We start from the raw sequence: 15493 nt of genomic DNA, 5'->3' as shown, positions 1-15493 counted from the left end.
GCAGCTAATGCAAAAATAAACGGGAAGAAACAGAAGGACAGAAGACAGGTAGAAGGTGCTATATAATAGCATAAAATGCAAAGAAATTATTTAGAGGAATAAAGTGATGCGCTTACATGGAACAGCATCTTTAATGATATTCATCCAGTTGCAGGTGTACTGGCATATTTGCCATGCTAGAAGAGTATTTACTTTTGTTTGGTGTATTAGGAATTATGACATTTCTGTTCATTTCGGGGTATTGTGCAGAAATTAAAATATGAAAGAAATAGAGTTGAATTTTCTTTTACTCTTAATAATGACAGAAAGACGGACGGAGGGGCAGGCAGAGGAATATAACAAGGAGAAATCGTACAGCCCTCAAAGGCGGCGTGTAGAGGGGGATCCACAAGATGTGCAGCATAATAAAACCAGACATATAGAGAGAAATGTACAGAAAGAAGCGGGTGAAGAAGCAGCAGATAGAGAGAAGAGCGATGGTGTACACCAAGCTCCGTGGGAGGATGTAGAGAAAGAAGAAAGAAGGCGAGAAAGAAGGATGAAAAAACAGATAGAAAAGGCAATGAGAAGGGCTGAAAGACGCAATGAAAGAAAACTAAAGCGAGAAATGGATGCTATTAAAGAAGCAACAGAGAGGAAGCCAAGTGATGAAAAAAGTGCAGTATCTAGTGGGCCTGCTTCTCCGCTGTTATTGCAGAAGAGTATACGGGGTCCATTTCGCATGGAAGATGAATCTGAGGCACAGGAGTATGTAAGCCTAGAGGAAATACAAGATCTTTCTATACATTACTCAGAGAGTGGGCCGCAAGCACAGGAATATAATGGCTTCGGTGAGATAGTAAGTAACAGAGATGTTTCTCCGGATGCAGTGGACAGCAGCCAAGGCGGTGCAGTATACAGCGGAGTGTCTAATATAGAAAATGCAACAAGCAGTATTTTCAGCGCACTTGAGGGCATAAGTAATAGCACAGAAAGTGAAAGCATAGAAAGAGCTCCCGAAGGTATAAATGATACTTCTGGCCATATGGGCGGTTCTGCTAATACCAGTGCGCAAAGTGTGCCTGTCATCATTAATGATGCATCAGATGGGAACATATCCATTATAGCACAGAAAGTACCACTGACATCGCATGCAGCCTATAGTGGTTCACTGTCGTATTCTGATACCTCGGGTACAGTTCTTGGCCTTGCTGATACATCTGATGATCGGTCTGATTCAATTCCCTCTATATATACGTATCTTATGGCAAAGTATAAAGTAGAGCAGGATGAGATTAACAAATTAAGGCAAGAAATTCGGCCAAAAAGAGTGTCTGTGGCGTGCTCTGTGCGCATATCGCACTGGGCAAACAATAAGCACATGAAAGCACTGGGGCATGACAAAGAAGTAATTACAGAGTCTATAGTATCCGCAGATGAGAGAAGCGTGCAGAACGAGGCATATATTCCGCACCGAGAGCCCGCAAAGATAGTAGAGTATATGTACACCGACACAATAAAGGACATTGCTGCGCGGCACAATAATAACATGAAAGTGTACATCTATGCAGGAGACGAAGAAAAGCTAAAAACCGCGTTTTTAAAGATAGGGAAGAACTTTAAGGAGATACGGAAAGAGTATCTTCCAGAATACTCATCAAAAGATGTAGTTAAAATCTATTATAAAATGAAATATAAGCTGCGGCTGAAAGACTGGTCTATGCGGGATACAAGAAAGATACAGGACAAAGACTTAGCAGAGATAATATCAAGAGAGTGGACAGCGGCAGAGAAAGAGGCATTCCATAATTTATATGAAGAGCTAGGAAAGAAGTGGAAAGAATACTGCCAGCACATTCCAGGAAAGAGAGAGATAGACATGAGAATATATTACCGTTACTACAAGAAGATGCAGAAAAAGGAAGTACCAAAAAAAAAGAGAAGAGAGAGAAAGAGGGGAAAGAGGAGGGTGAGTGGCAGGTACATGAAAGACAAACGTTTGCTCTGCTGTTTCCGCATATAGGAAAGAACTGGAGTGTACTTGCAAATTATATTGTAACAAAGACAGCTGCTGAGATAAGGAGCTACCACAGAGTGTACTACAAGCACTTGAGGGCGGGAGAAAGGATTCTTGAAATATATTTAAAGGACATAGGAGAAAAGCAGATCAGGACAGACCCCCTAATACTTCATGAAAGGTCTGGCTATCAGCAGCAGCACAGCAGGCATGCAGGCGTACTCTTTTCATGTAAATAGTATTATTGTCCGGCTATAAAGTATCCCACAAGTAAATACCTAGTGCAGGTATTTAATAAAGGAAGATGGAATAGATGGCTAAAAAATAAAAATACGCACCTACCCCAAATATCTCTCGCAATATGGAAGAGAGTGCCCAGCTAGATATTATGGATATTTAAGCATTGCCCATATGAGAATTCTATTATACACGGAGTATTTTAATTTTCAGGGGTTTACTGCTAGTGGTGTAGATGGGTTTTATTATTTCTTTCTTGGCCATCTTTGGCTATTCTGCAGTATGCTATGAATGCTTTTTATATGTGTATACAGCTAGTAGTCAATTATTGGAGCAGGACAGTATTAATACAAGCTAATGCAAATCTTCTATCCGCGCGCAGTGGCAATATAAGAATAAACTAATTATAATAGATTAGCTATCATTTTCTCTGTCTAAACCATCAGATGTTTATTCACGCACTGGCCTGATTTGGCAGTTATAATTTATCTTGAAAGATCTCTACTAAATCTGCCAGTAGACAGAAATAGTATTTTACACACTTTGTATAATAAAGTGCATGTTTTGCTTAAGTTTAAATTTTGCGCTATATCTCTGAATATTTCCTTTTCTGTGTAAATTGTAAAAGCAGTTATTTTATCACGGCACTTTGTATAAAATTTAGTTATTTTGGTTAAATACAGCTGAAAATATAAATACAATATAAGCCAGTCTATGCACAGGCCACGGGCAAAAATACTTATTTTATAATACGAATTGTATAACTGATTTTTTCTGCTTTAGTACGGTGTGCACGGTTTCACACCCGCCTTAGTGTATAAAATATTTTTGTCCTGCAAATTTTTCAATGCTTCAAGAGCTCCAGAAAGAAGAGATCAACAACTATTCTTCATGTGAACAAGAAATAGACGACATAGGCTCAGAACAGTCGGAACCAGAAGAAACAAGACTTTCTGCCACAGAAGCCACATACAACGATTATTTATTACAAAAAATAACTGAATTATTTAACAAGGAGGAGAAAGAAGCCTTTATGATAGCTTCAGACCAGAAAAGGCCACTGACTATACGTGTTAACACACTGTTTGACAAACGGGCTGCTATTATGAAGAAGCTTGTTAACCGAGGCGTTAACATAGATGGAATCCAGTGGAATGACTGTTCTGCAGTAGTTTACAACAGTGATGTGCCAATAGGCGCCACTCCAGAGTATTTGGCTGGTTTATATATTCTGCAGTCTCCTTCTTCTTCTTTGGCTGTTATAGCCCTAGATCCACAGGAGAATGAGGTTATTGTTGATATGTGCGCTGCGCCGGGTGGAAAGACCACTCACATAGCCGCCTTAATGAACAACACAGGGACTATTTATGCAAATGACGTGTCTGAGGAAAGAGCACTCTCTCTTGCAGCCAACTTACAGAGAATGGGTGTAAGCAACACTATTGTTACTGTGATGGGCGGGAGAGGGCTTCCATACACAAACGTGAACAGAGTCTTACTTGATGCACCATGCTCTGGAACAGGAGTGCTTTCAAAGGACCCAGCAGCAAAGAGAAATAAGGATGCAAAGGTCATAAAGCAACTGCAGTATAAACAAATGGCACTGATATTAAAGGCGTTTGACATGCTGAACCCAAAGAACCCAGAGTCTATTTTAGTGTACTCCACCTGTTCTATATTAGTGGAGGAGAATGAGTACATTGTTGACTATCTGCTAAAGAAGAGAAAGAATGCAAAGGTGATTGAAACCAATTTACCAATAGGAAAGGAAGGGTTTAAATCGTACAGAGGATGGGTATTCCACCCTTCTTTAAAGAACACACGAAGATTCTATCCACACATTCACAACACAGACGGATTCTTTGTTGCCAAGATAAGAAAGACTGGATACAGCCCAGAGGAGATTGAGGAAAACAAGAAGCTAAAAGAAAAGGAGAGAAGAAGGCAAAAGGGAGAAGAGACCGAGGAGGACAAGGTTCCTAAGAAAGAGCCAAAGAAGAAGCCACAAGGTAGAAGAAAGCCAAGACCAGAAGGAAAGGCAGACTTAGCGAGAAAGAAGAGCCAAGATAAAAGAAAAGAGAGAAAAAGAGATTAAGAATAAATTATAAAGAGATAATAAATGAATAATACAGTGAAGATATTTTTACCAGATGACTAATTATAGAAGTATTTCTAGTACCAATAGTAGTACTACTACCAATTTTTACAATATTTTCTGGCTTTTAGCATATTTTGTATGAGTATAAAATTTCACTGTTTCTCGGCTTTCTGGCAAAACTATCGGATCGTAGTTTAGGTTATTGGGCTGGCATTACATGCGGTGGAGTAATATGTGCTCTTATCTACTCCCAAACAATCAATAGATTTCTTTGATATTATATGAATGTTGTATTAATAGTGCCACTATTTATAAAGAATATTTTATTTTCTATTCATATGATCACAATTGTAACGGGAAGTGCACGGAAAAGACAGGAAATTAATGAATACATAGATAACAGAATCCAATACCAGTTTATAGAGCAGGACTTGGATGAAATACAAGGCACTTCCACTGAGATAATACAAAACAAGCTTAAAACAGCCCACAAACTAGTTAAAGGGCCAGTGGTTGTAGAGGACTACTCACTGTACATTGATAAGCTATGCGGATTTCCTGGTCCGTATGTTAAATCTGTTTTAAGAAATGGAGAGCTGTCAAAAATAGTAAACAATCTTGCCCCACTTGGGGAATTAAAGTGCACAGCAGAGTGCTTGTACGGTTATATAGACAAAAGCGATGAGTGCCACATATTCTCTACCAGGGTTAATGGCATTCTTATTCCAGCCACCCCAGTCACCGATGGGTTATTTGGAGTGGACTATATACTAATCCAAGAGAACACAAGTGTTCCATTCTTTTATCTTACAAAGGAGGAGAAGAGTAAAAACTCAATTAGAAGAAAAACTATCAACCAGCTAATAGAGCATTTAGAAAAGGAAAAAAAGATAAAGGAAAAAGAATGTGTAAAAAATATTTTACAAAATGAAGAAGAGAACAGTCTTTCTATGCAATAATAAAGTAAAAGAAGAGTATCCTTATATAGAATTATTTGATTTATTAGCAAATGACCCACGAGCAATTGAAAGCAATAATAGCACACAGCTTGAGGATGAAAGAGTAATACGACAGGCATAGCCAGGAAAATCCTCTTTTAAAGTTGATTCAGAAAAAAAGAGGCATGCTAGAGCTATTTATATTTCAGATTATTCAGAAGCCTAATGAGGACATCACTGCTAAGCCAATTAGTTTATAGTCCAAATCTCCAGGAGAACGAGGTAAGCGCGACAGAGAATGCGTCGAGTGCACACCACGGGTAGGAATAGTCTAGGATGTATTCGTTATGCGCTATTTTCCCGAAGGTAAGTGTAATGTAAGAGACATCTTTGGGATGGACTATTTGGAAGTTTCTAGCAGAAGGGAGGGTGACTCTTCCATTAAAGTTAAGAACAAAGGAATTTGTATCGTAATTAAAGTATGGGGGCTTGTTAATTAGCTTGACGTATTGGTTGGTCTTGTTTTTTACTCTTTCGGATATTGTCTTATTGTGCTTTTCACTTTGTTCGAGCAGAAGCTGGTTCTTGTATACATGAAATATTCTAGGGCCGGCGTTGGAGTATACATTCACGTATTTTATGAAACATTCTGTAGTTGTATTGCTGGATAATAAATATTCTGATCCATAAAAATTTCTAACGAGCTCACCCACTTTATCCCCTGATGGAGAGAATATCTTCCACTTAAAGAAAGAAGACTTCCCCACCAAAACCACTCTGTTTTCTATGTCAAACATAATTACCTTTGATGCGAGGGATTTATCGGTCTTTACCAGCCGGTGCTTAAATGTCTCTGATATTCTGGGAATTTTAGTGTATTCTTTTTGAGCCACTGGGGATTCTGGAGTAACTGCCATGTTATTAAGCAATTCGTTGCTTAATAAGAATTCTGAGGTTATTCTATTTATATTTTCCTCCCTCATTGTAAGTGCGCTGTATTTATTCCATAAATAGTCAATAGGGACAGCATCGCCAGTCACTCAATGATAATCGGAAATATCTGACGAATAAAAGCATAAAAGCGTTCAATAGCATACAAGAAAAATGGACGAATTATTTTTATTTTCAAGAAATTTGTGAATGCGGGTTATATCGGGGTATTATAGAATTTATATTGTAAATCGCTTATAGGTGTAGCTAATAACAAGAGTGCGGGTGCATCTTTCTACTTTTAAATATTTGAGGGTTTGCATGTGTTATCTATGGCAGAAAATAGCATAGTTTTATTAACTTTAAATTTTTTTATTCCATGGATATTCGGCTGCAACTGCAAATAAAGAAAGACCCAGCGAATTACACTTCACTCTACATGAATGAGCTGGAAAAAATGCGAGGAATGATGAAGATATCCAAATTAGACCCGCAGGCAAAGAACCAAGAGCTGTGTTCTCTGCTTACGTTTCTTCCTCATATTTCTAAGAACTACTCTGAGGATATTTCTAATGATATATTCAACTATGCGCTGGACTACTACAATTTATTGGAGAGAAGTCTGTCACAGGCTGTGATTACTTCAATAATCATATTAAAGAAAACAAAGCAGATAGGTCCAGATGTATTCTATAAGAATGCCATTATATTAATAGAAGAAATGGATAAGCGAACAAAAACGGTATTTATACAGTTTTTAATATCTGAGATAATAAGGGACAAGGAGCACAAAGAGCTGATACAGAATGTATTAGTGGACACAATAGAGTCTAGGATAGAAGCGCATTCTAAGAGAGCAGTGTACATTTTTATACATTTAATCAGCAGAGATGTGTGGAAGGACCAAAATACAACGGAGTTATTATTTAAAATAATATTGAAGTCATCTTCTGTTGTGATTAACTTCATATTTATGTATTTACTGGACAGAGTCAGACTAACCATAACTGAAGAAGAAATAGAGATTCAAGCGAACAACAAGACCAACCAAAAAATAAAGAGAGAGACTCGGGCGGACAAAAAGAAGAAAGAGCGGCAGACAAAGGCACTCAACAAAAAGCTAGAAGAGAAAAAGGAAAAGCAGAACTCTGATCCAAACATAATAAAACTACTGAACAGACTTGGAGAGAAGGGGCCCTTCTATGCCTCAAAGCTGTTTAAGCTAATTAAAGCATCTGAGCATAAGATGGAGATTAAGCTAATGATGGCGCAGATAGTCTCGCGTATTATAAGCCACTATAAGATAAACATAAAGGGGTTCTTGGGGTACATGATGCGATTCTTATTCCCACACCAGGACAAATTACCAAGTGTATTTGCGGCAATTGCGCAGTCAATTCATGAGGGAACCGAGGAGAAAGAAGTAGAGGCAGTTTGTGACTTAATTGTGGAGAACTTCTGCAGTGACTACAAGGATGATGATATAATTGCATACGGAATAAACTCAATCAGAGCCATAGTCAAGAGATATCCCGGCGCAGTGGAGTACGATTGTATAAAAAGAATAATGGACTACAGGAAGATGAAGAAAAGAAGAGCAGTTGTTGCATCAACCTCCCTGAAGAAAATGATACGTGAAATAAACAGGCAGAAAGAAGGCGAATTTATGGAGAGCGAGGATGAAGATGTGGACGAAAGCAATGATGAATCTGGCAGTGATGTATTCCTCAGTGGCGAGGAGGATTCTTATGTTGAAGAGAGTGAGAGTGAGAGCGAAGGGGATGACGAGTCCATTCTTTCTAGCACAGATAATCCGCACGGATTTGTAACAGAAGAGATGATTGGTAAGATAAGAACAAAGAGCACGCGAGAAGAGAAGATGGCAACCTCAAAGGCAGAGAAGAGACAGAAGAAGAAGCGAGAGCACACAGGAACCAACAAGGAGAAACAAAAGACCACTAACTACACCGTAAGAAGAACAAAGAGAGTATCTATACCAAAGAAAATAACAAAAAAGAGAAAGAGATAAAGAGAACAATCCAATATAAAGCATAGATATAATAAATTATTTATAAACCAGTTAGATAACTATTTATTACACACAACACCCACTGCAAGAGGAAAGAGGATCATTCATACTCCACAATTAAATCATTAGTATATAACGCAAATATAGGAGAATATAGTAAATAGTGTATAGCTCAGATGTAAAGAATAATTTAAACGAATAAATCTGAAGAGTATTTTTGAGTTATTTCAGTGTATTCGGGTTGTATATTCTGTGCCTGCTGCAGTCTGCTATATAGGCATAAGACACCACTTTTTGTGTATAACTAGCTAGTTATTAGTGATAAATGTATAGAATATGTATTTGATGTACTTTAGCATATAAAGAGTGCAATAATACTAAAAGTGCTTTATTTTGGGTTATATCAAGACATAATAATACTGAGCCAAACAGAATATGTTCTATATTATCTATGTAAGAACAATTTACTGTATGTGTAAAGCAATTGTATTAATATTTCAAGTGCAATAGTTACTTTTATACACTAATAATCATTCGATGCGCATGACCAGAAATTAATATATTTGCTATGCAGTATTTGAGAGTATTTCTTGCACAGGACTGCTCTTAACGATTTATCCTTCTATTATACTAAGCAATTTCTTGTTTATCTCTTTTTCTGTTATAACTACTGGCTTATTCTGTTTTATTTCTCGTATGTATATATTCAGGATGGGATGGTCTTTCAGTGCATCTAATTCGTATAAATATGTATCTACTGTTCCATCTGATAATGATGTAGACATAGTGTACTCGTTAGGCTTATTGCTCTTAGAATGGCCTGCATTCAGCTTATACCGGTTGCATATAGCACCAACCACATTTAGTATCTTGTATGCTATGTCCAAGTCACTGCGCATGCACATAAACATAAGCCTCTTAACAAACATTCTTATAGTAAGAATGGATATGTTTGAGCTATGGAGTAGATCAGATATTAGCAGGAGTAATAGATCAGTTTCATCGCGCATTAACTCAAAAGTAGTGAGGTTATAAAGTATGTTAAACATGTCTATGTCTATGCTGTACTGTGTATATAAAAGAAGAAGGCCCCTAAATGCATGGACTGCTGCTCTTCCCCCTTGGTGCACCAGAGTGACTAAATTGTCAACTGCAATGGTAGGACAGTTTAGTATGGGAAGTGCATCAATTAGTATACAAAGCAAGTCTATTCCCATACTTTTCTGCTGTGTAGCATATTCTAAATCATCTAATAACTTCTGTTCTAAGTCCTCCTGTATATCCTCTGAGTCCAGAACATCTGCCCAGTACTCTATTTTTGCTATAAGTTCTTCTTCACACTGCACCATAAGAAACTATGCAAAAATTTTACAGAATAACTTCCAAAACAAGAAATAGCGCACCTTATTATCCACAGACGCTCTTTGAAACTCTTATGCACAAAACACTTTTACTTATTATATTTAATTATATTATAAATACAATAAGCACATCATGCATAAAACACTTTAAAATAAAAACACAATAACCCGATATAACCCGAATATACAAAATTACTTCTAACTTACGCATAATTACAATCTTAGCCAGTAATCATTCTTAAAAATACAATTTTAATTATTTTATTAGTAAGAGCAAATCTGTCTTTTTTGTAAATCATCCAGGAATCTTCTGCATAAGAAATATTTTAACTTTTTCTTTTCATAAACTCATGGAAGAACAAAAGAACCCAATTACATTCCAGTGCATTTCCTGTAATACAATAATTACAGACTCATTCTTTCTTATGGAGAGAGTTGAGGACAACCTTCTGTTCACAGCAGCACCAAATACGATTATAGACAACTCTATAATAAGCACTGCAGAGACCGATTCAGACGAAACATACTGTTCTTATTCTATTATAAGGTGTATATGCAATAAAGAAATAGGAAGAAAATATGTTACAGTGAATGATTCATTAACCAACTGTTTAAACAACTACTTGATACAGATAAAGAACATACGGGGGTATCAGCTGGGGATGAAGGCTCAAACAAAAGAAGCAGTTATAATGACAAACTCTGAGATAAACACAGAAATAATTAAATTACAGCGGTTCTGCACATTCTTATATAATAAGATAAAGGAGATAAAGTAATGGTGGCTTGGGATTAAATAGTGTAGAAATATGAATAGCCTGACATTCTTAATAACAGAGTTTCGGGGCGCATCTAAGTTTAATGGTTGTATCACAGGGTGCAATTTCTATTCAAAAGTAATTTATTTATTATCTTGAATTATTAAAAATGGAAAATCATCAAAATTATTATATTTTCAGTTATTTTTCAATGTTTATTTATAGATTGATATTTCGTCTTCATTTAGCCAGGTTTTAAGCAAGTCTATCGTGTATTTTTCTAATGCGACTAGGTTTCTTTCTTTTGTAGACTCTTTTATTATCACTGTTTTATCGATAATTTGTATTTCGTTTTTAGGAATAATCCGTTTTATTTTATCTTTAGATACTTCAGCGATTAAATTATTCATTTTTTTTAGCATCTGTGGCTGCCATCCTCTGATCCATCCTTTGTTCTCGATAAAGCAAATCTTTTGACTGTCCTGCGGAGTGTGCATCATAATATATAAGAGTTCGCACTGTGTTTTTAGTATGTCACTAAGTATAAACTGCTGGATGTACTTAGAACATGCTGGGTCGTTCAGTATGGTGGACAGAATTAGTACGATAAGACTGTTTCTATCATTAAAGTTCGTCGTTTTTATTGATACAAATCGTTTCATATTTAACTTTTCTAAAATTTTTGTATTTTGATTTACCATATAGAGTAATTCTAAGATCTGTGTAAAAGTTTTAATAACCAGCCAAGAGCTATCAGCAGAGCTTATCTTTATGGTATAGATGGAAATATCCTTCTCATTCTCGTGCAAAAACCTATTATAAACAACTTCTACTGAAAAAGGCGGCTCTATCTTTGTCCCAGGGGCATAAATATGACTTTTGTTAGATGATTCACACGATTCGTCACTGCTCAAGGAATCAAATTCTATTTTTATCCCTTTTTTGTGCCAATATATCTTATTCTCCTGTGGGCCATCCATGCACTTGTAGAAAAAAAAGGAAAAAATAAAAAAGGGGCATAAACTGATAGATGATTTTGACGTATATTGGGCATTGCATAATGAAAAAGAGTCAAAACATATAAAAAATGAAGTTGGCCATTCTCTTATCTTATTACGTTCTGGGATTATTTGCTCTTTAAAAACACTTACTGTTTTATCTAATACATGCATAAATAACTCAAAATACATTGTATAACATACTTTTATTGATAATTTTCAGATTAATTTGTTACTGCATGCAGTCTGTGTATCTACAGCCTATTGGCCACTTTATAACCCGAATTTTCATTGGCTGTTTAGTATTTGTAATACACTGTGCATAAATACGCAGTAGTAAAATTTACTTTTTTTATAGGGGGAGGATGAGACAGCAGAGTAATTCATTCCATAACACCAAGACATACCTTGACAACATAGAATTCACAGATAATCAAGTGAATAATAGGATATTACTTAAAAAAGTACTTCCCAGCCTGATAAACCTGGACACTTCTATTTCTATTATGCTTAGTACTCTTTCGCCAGAAGAGTATAGGGAATATGAGAAATACGTTAATATTGCAATAGATAGTAATATATCACGACTAAGTAGTAATGGCAATGCGAGTATAGAAATACCTAAATCTAACGGAAGTTTACTTTCTGACTCATTTTGTAGTAAGATATATGCGTACCATGGTGGTTTATTAAGGATAATGAATTATATGAAGACAGAAATAATTGAGGAGAATGATAGCTTGTTTGATTTAGTAATGGAGATATTTGAAGATATGATCCTTGGGCTATACAGCACGTATTGTATACATTATGTTATATACGGTCTTATAATGCGCACAGACAGTAGGCTAAGCGGTTATATTTCCTTTTTAGCTAATATTGTGCACGGCAATGACCAGAGACGAATTGTTGCTTCGCTCTGTCTTGGGTCTTTATTAAAGAGGCTACGGCACTTATCCGATGAGGCCAGAGAAATAGTGGATGAGTATATTTTCGACTGTAAAAATAGAATTATCAGTATGAATGATGGATTTAGTGACGTGCTACTATCACAATTATGGAGTATTAGTGAAAATCCAGTACTAGCTATAGACACAGCAACAATTCCCGTGGAAAAAGAAAAAATACCAGTAAAAGTAAAAACACACCTACAGGGCATTGCATGTACAAGAATAGAAGTGTATGAAGCCATACTAGAAGATGAACAGAATATATAGGTTGGTTAGTATAGGATTAGAAGAAGCACAAGAAAAAGAAAGAAATACAGATGGGAAGGCCTGAAATTTAATAAATAGACATAAATAATAGATGGTCTGAATTAGATAGAGTATCAGCAGGTGTTAGTACAGATGTAACCCACGGCTTGAAATTTCTGTGTATATCTTCATTCAGTCTATTTCATAAAAATCAATAATTTTAATTTCTAGGCACTTTGGGGTATAAAAATCTGGACATGTCACTGATATGTATAAGAAGAAATTATTAACCAGACAGGAATTATTCCTAAACAAAGTCCGTTTATTTATGCAAAAATCGATTACTGCTGCTCTGCAGCACTGGATAATTTTGCTGGTTTTGAGCCATTGGATAAACGGAAGGTTTCTTATTATTCATCTATTTCCGTTTAAATATCTCTTCTAGTAGCATTATTGTATCGATTTCGTCTTTTCTTTTGCATTTTCTTGTTTGAAGCCTTTCAATTATTCTTTCAATTTCATTTTTTCTGTGGGCACTCTTCTCTGCACACTCCCTTAAGACAGTTATTCCGTATGCTGTGTCTTCCTCAGGAATTATTGGCCTGGCAATAAATCTGTCTATAATATGCGGGAGCTGCTCTTGATTACTCTCATTAGCCAGTGTGCTTATGCACCTGAGCAGTAGAATATCACTATTATTCTGGCTGAATATATACTTAACAGCCTCGCCGTTTAAATACTTACCAGCTACTTGCACTGGCACAGTTCCGCATTGCCCATTTACAATGCAGTCTGTAAAGAATTTAATTGTTCTTTCGGGTAGGTCTTTTACAGCCGTCTGTGGGCTGTTAATCAGACTGACGTATAGGTAGCTTGCACTGTATATACACTCCCCCCAAATAATTTCGTTATTGATGATATTTATGCTAATGTCAATGTAATGCGATATTCCATAGATGATATTAATAATGCTTAGTATAAGTATATTATACGCGTTGTACTCGCACACACTATTGTTAACTGAGTACATAAGCAGTTCATTATAATTTGAAATGCTTTGTGGGTGGTATGCTACATTCAGTGATACTATATCGTAAAGGTATTTAATGGATGCTGCACTAAGAGTTTCTGTGCTTTTCAGTAGTATTTTATATACAGCTGGGTATATGTTGTTTGTGAACCATTGAATTGTCGAATCCTGTGCATAGTTCGTGCCAGCAGCATTCACTGCATTATAGTGCATCTTCATGTAAATGAAGAGGGCTTTTATTGGCCCATCACTGCACTCTTCCTTTATTGTACGGAGCAAGTACTCAAACACGTTCACTCTAGCAGAGTATGAAATGTTTTTTTTGCTGTGCACGTATACTGTGTATGCCAGCCCTATTGATATGTACAGAATATACTCTGGCACCTCAGCTGATTCATTTAATGTAACTAAATGATCCATGGCATTGAATATATCCTGCGCTCTGTCTTCTAGCCCTCCTGCAATATTATACTGCACAGCCAGTATAAGAATAGCGTATGCTATACCAAGCACTTCATGGGTATTTGTAATATCTCCCTTTATTACCGTGTGTAGTGCGTGCTGTATATATTCACTGTATATGCCACTAGCCAGCCTGTACTTGCTTCTGATCAGGTACAGAATAATATATACTGAGCTCACTTGAAGCTTGCTTGGTGCGCCGTGTGCTTGCTGTACAGTGTGGTGAATAAGATCTGTAAGAGTCAGTGCCCCTCTGGCCAGAAGGTCTTTTAATATTCCTGCAGAGATTTCTCTGGTCAGAGTAGGATCGCCCTGCAGTAGTTCATTTATGTACTCTACAGTCCCTACGTCTGTATCTACAACTATCTTACTGATAAGCATTTTCAGTATGGTAGAGATCGTCTGTCCATCCAGTCTACAGTGCGTATTAAGAAGAACCTGTAAGTAATTCATGAATTCCACTTGAATACCTTCATCGAGCAGTTCTGATGTAGTGTATAGCCTATCCATTGTGCTAGTAAATGGCATAAAGCTATCATACGCATCCGAATATCTGCTTATAAGTATACTTGCCACTTGTATCTGAATAACCACCGCAGAGCGTATAATACACACTAAAGGATCTGTTGAATGCACATTTTTCAGGTGGTTATTGTTTATCGGTATGAAAAGGCCTGCTGTGTAATGTTCTATGTTTTCTTCATAGTAATCAGGTATGTCGTGAACTAAAATACTGTAAATTATTGTGTATATGCATATGTATATCTGTAGGGATATTTCTGTATCTGGGTGTGCTATTATATACTGAACCAGTGCGTGGAATATGGTCTTAGTCACTTCTATCAGATGGTTTATCTCTAAGTACAATTCATCTGATTTTTCTTTAGTTCTGTATTTCTGTGTATATCTTACGAGAAGATTCAATGTTTTAACAGCTGCTTTATCTGGCTGCGTAATCCGGCCTAGTTCTATCACAGGCAGTACATCAGACAGAGTGAGTGCATTTGACAGAATACTAATGGATTCGTATAATAATTTATCTGTTATCTCTGATTCTTGTGTGATATACTGGCATACATGTGAGAATATTGTTGTGTAGTACTGCGTGTCCACTCCTTTTTGTATTGCGCTATGGGAGAGAGAAAGCGAGAGTGAGTGTCTTAAGAAAAGCGCAGCAATCTCCTTCACTTTTGGTGGTGAAGATCCGAGCTGTTTAACAAATGCTGTGATCTCTTCTGTGTCACCATTTATTCTTCGTGCCAGAATTTCTGCTTCTTTTGTTTTTGCTGGGTCAATATATGCCCGGAGTAATTCGTATACTTCACTTTCTTTCATGGATAAAAAAAATTATTTCGGGTTTTATGCTTTATATTAAGTACGCAGTGTAATTAGTCTTATTCTCAAAGTATATTTCTCTGTGAGTGTGCTTTTTCATGGACTCCTTTTTGTTTTATGTAAGG

General features: G+C 36.5%; 11 protein-coding genes across 11 annotated transcripts; 7 read left to right on the top strand and 4 right to left on the bottom strand.

The window, feature by feature from the left end:
* NEPG_00067 (uncharacterized protein) lies at nucleotides 1–2628 on the top strand. Its single transcript, XM_013202447.1, has one exon. It carries the CDS (start codon nucleotides 260–262, stop codon nucleotides 2000–2002), a length of 1743 nt encoding a protein of 580 aa, XP_013057901.1. The 5' UTR covers nucleotides 1–259; the 3' UTR covers nucleotides 2003–2628.
* Nucleotides 2629–3080: 452 nt separating this feature from the next.
* On the top strand, nucleotides 3081–4366 carry NEPG_00066 (nucleolar protein; the record flags this gene model as incomplete). Its single annotated transcript, XM_013202446.1, has 1 exon — nucleotides 3081–4366. The coding sequence occupies one exon, from the start codon at nucleotides 3081–3083 to the stop codon at nucleotides 4326–4328; it is 1248 nt and encodes a 415-aa protein (XP_013057900.1). The 3' UTR covers nucleotides 4329–4366.
* A 246-nt stretch (nucleotides 4367–4612) lies between these two features.
* NEPG_00065 (uncharacterized protein) lies at nucleotides 4613–5290 on the top strand (the record flags this gene model as incomplete). The annotated part of the gene is made up of 1 exon (XM_013202445.1): nucleotides 4613–5290. One exon carries the CDS (start codon nucleotides 4613–4615, stop codon nucleotides 5288–5290), a length of 678 nt encoding a protein of 225 aa, XP_013057899.1.
* On the top strand, nucleotides 5259–5411 carry NEPG_00064 (uncharacterized protein; the record flags this gene model as incomplete). The annotated part of the gene is made up of 1 exon (XM_013202444.1): nucleotides 5259–5411. The coding sequence occupies one exon, from the start codon at nucleotides 5259–5261 to the stop codon at nucleotides 5409–5411; it is 153 nt and encodes a 50-aa protein (XP_013057898.1).
* On the bottom strand, nucleotides 5345–6252 carry NEPG_00063 (uncharacterized protein; the record flags this gene model as incomplete). The annotated part of the gene is made up of 1 exon (XM_013202443.1): nucleotides 5345–6252. One exon carries the CDS (start codon nucleotides 6250–6252, stop codon nucleotides 5524–5526), a length of 729 nt encoding a protein of 242 aa, XP_013057897.1. The 3' UTR covers nucleotides 5345–5523.
* A 326-nt stretch (nucleotides 6253–6578) lies between these two features.
* Nucleotides 6579–8366, top strand: NEPG_00062 (uncharacterized protein; the record flags this gene model as incomplete). The annotated part of the gene is made up of 1 exon (XM_013202442.1): nucleotides 6579–8366. One exon carries the CDS (start codon nucleotides 6579–6581, stop codon nucleotides 8226–8228), a length of 1650 nt encoding a protein of 549 aa, XP_013057896.1. The 3' UTR covers nucleotides 8229–8366.
* A 245-nt stretch (nucleotides 8367–8611) lies between these two features.
* On the bottom strand, nucleotides 8612–9577 carry NEPG_00061 (uncharacterized protein; the record flags this gene model as incomplete). The annotated part of the gene is made up of 1 exon (XM_013202441.1): nucleotides 8612–9577. One exon carries the CDS (start codon nucleotides 9575–9577, stop codon nucleotides 8843–8845), a length of 735 nt encoding a protein of 244 aa, XP_013057895.1. The 3' UTR covers nucleotides 8612–8842.
* Nucleotides 9578–9939: 362 nt separating this feature from the next.
* Nucleotides 9940–10523, top strand: NEPG_00060 (uncharacterized protein; the record flags this gene model as incomplete). Its single annotated transcript, XM_013202440.1, has 1 exon — nucleotides 9940–10523. The coding sequence occupies one exon, from the start codon at nucleotides 9940–9942 to the stop codon at nucleotides 10366–10368; it is 429 nt and encodes a 142-aa protein (XP_013057894.1). The 3' UTR covers nucleotides 10369–10523.
* A 27-nt stretch (nucleotides 10524–10550) lies between these two features.
* NEPG_00059 (uncharacterized protein) lies at nucleotides 10551–11519 on the bottom strand (the record flags this gene model as incomplete). The annotated part of the gene is made up of 1 exon (XM_013202439.1): nucleotides 10551–11519. The coding sequence occupies one exon, from the start codon at nucleotides 11517–11519 to the stop codon at nucleotides 10563–10565; it is 957 nt and encodes a 318-aa protein (XP_013057893.1). The 3' UTR covers nucleotides 10551–10562.
* A 191-nt stretch (nucleotides 11520–11710) lies between these two features.
* Nucleotides 11711–12640, top strand: NEPG_00058 (uncharacterized protein; the record flags this gene model as incomplete). Its single annotated transcript, XM_013202438.1, has 1 exon — nucleotides 11711–12640. One exon carries the CDS (start codon nucleotides 11711–11713, stop codon nucleotides 12560–12562), a length of 852 nt encoding a protein of 283 aa, XP_013057892.1. The 3' UTR covers nucleotides 12563–12640.
* A 210-nt stretch (nucleotides 12641–12850) lies between these two features.
* NEPG_00057 (uncharacterized protein) lies at nucleotides 12851–15368 on the bottom strand (the record flags this gene model as incomplete). The annotated part of the gene is made up of 1 exon (XM_013202437.1): nucleotides 12851–15368. The coding sequence occupies one exon, from the start codon at nucleotides 15366–15368 to the stop codon at nucleotides 12960–12962; it is 2409 nt and encodes an 802-aa protein (XP_013057891.1). The 3' UTR covers nucleotides 12851–12959.
* Nucleotides 15369–15493: the final 125 nt, after the last annotated feature.

The sequence above is a fragment of the Nematocida parisii genome, assembly GCF_000250985.1.
Source record: "Nematocida parisii ERTm1 unplaced genomic scaffold supercont1.1, whole genome shotgun sequence".
NCBI lineage: Eukaryota > Fungi > Microsporidia > Nematocida > Nematocida parisii.
The sequence above is the reverse complement of the archived record's forward strand: the minus strand, read 5'-3'. Positions and strand labels throughout refer to the sequence as shown.

Excerpts from the sequence above, each read along its gene's own strand:
- NEPG_00067 (XM_013202447.1), top strand. The coding sequence starts at position 260 with ATGAAAGAAATAGAGTTGAATTTTCTTTTACTCTTAATAATGACAGAA.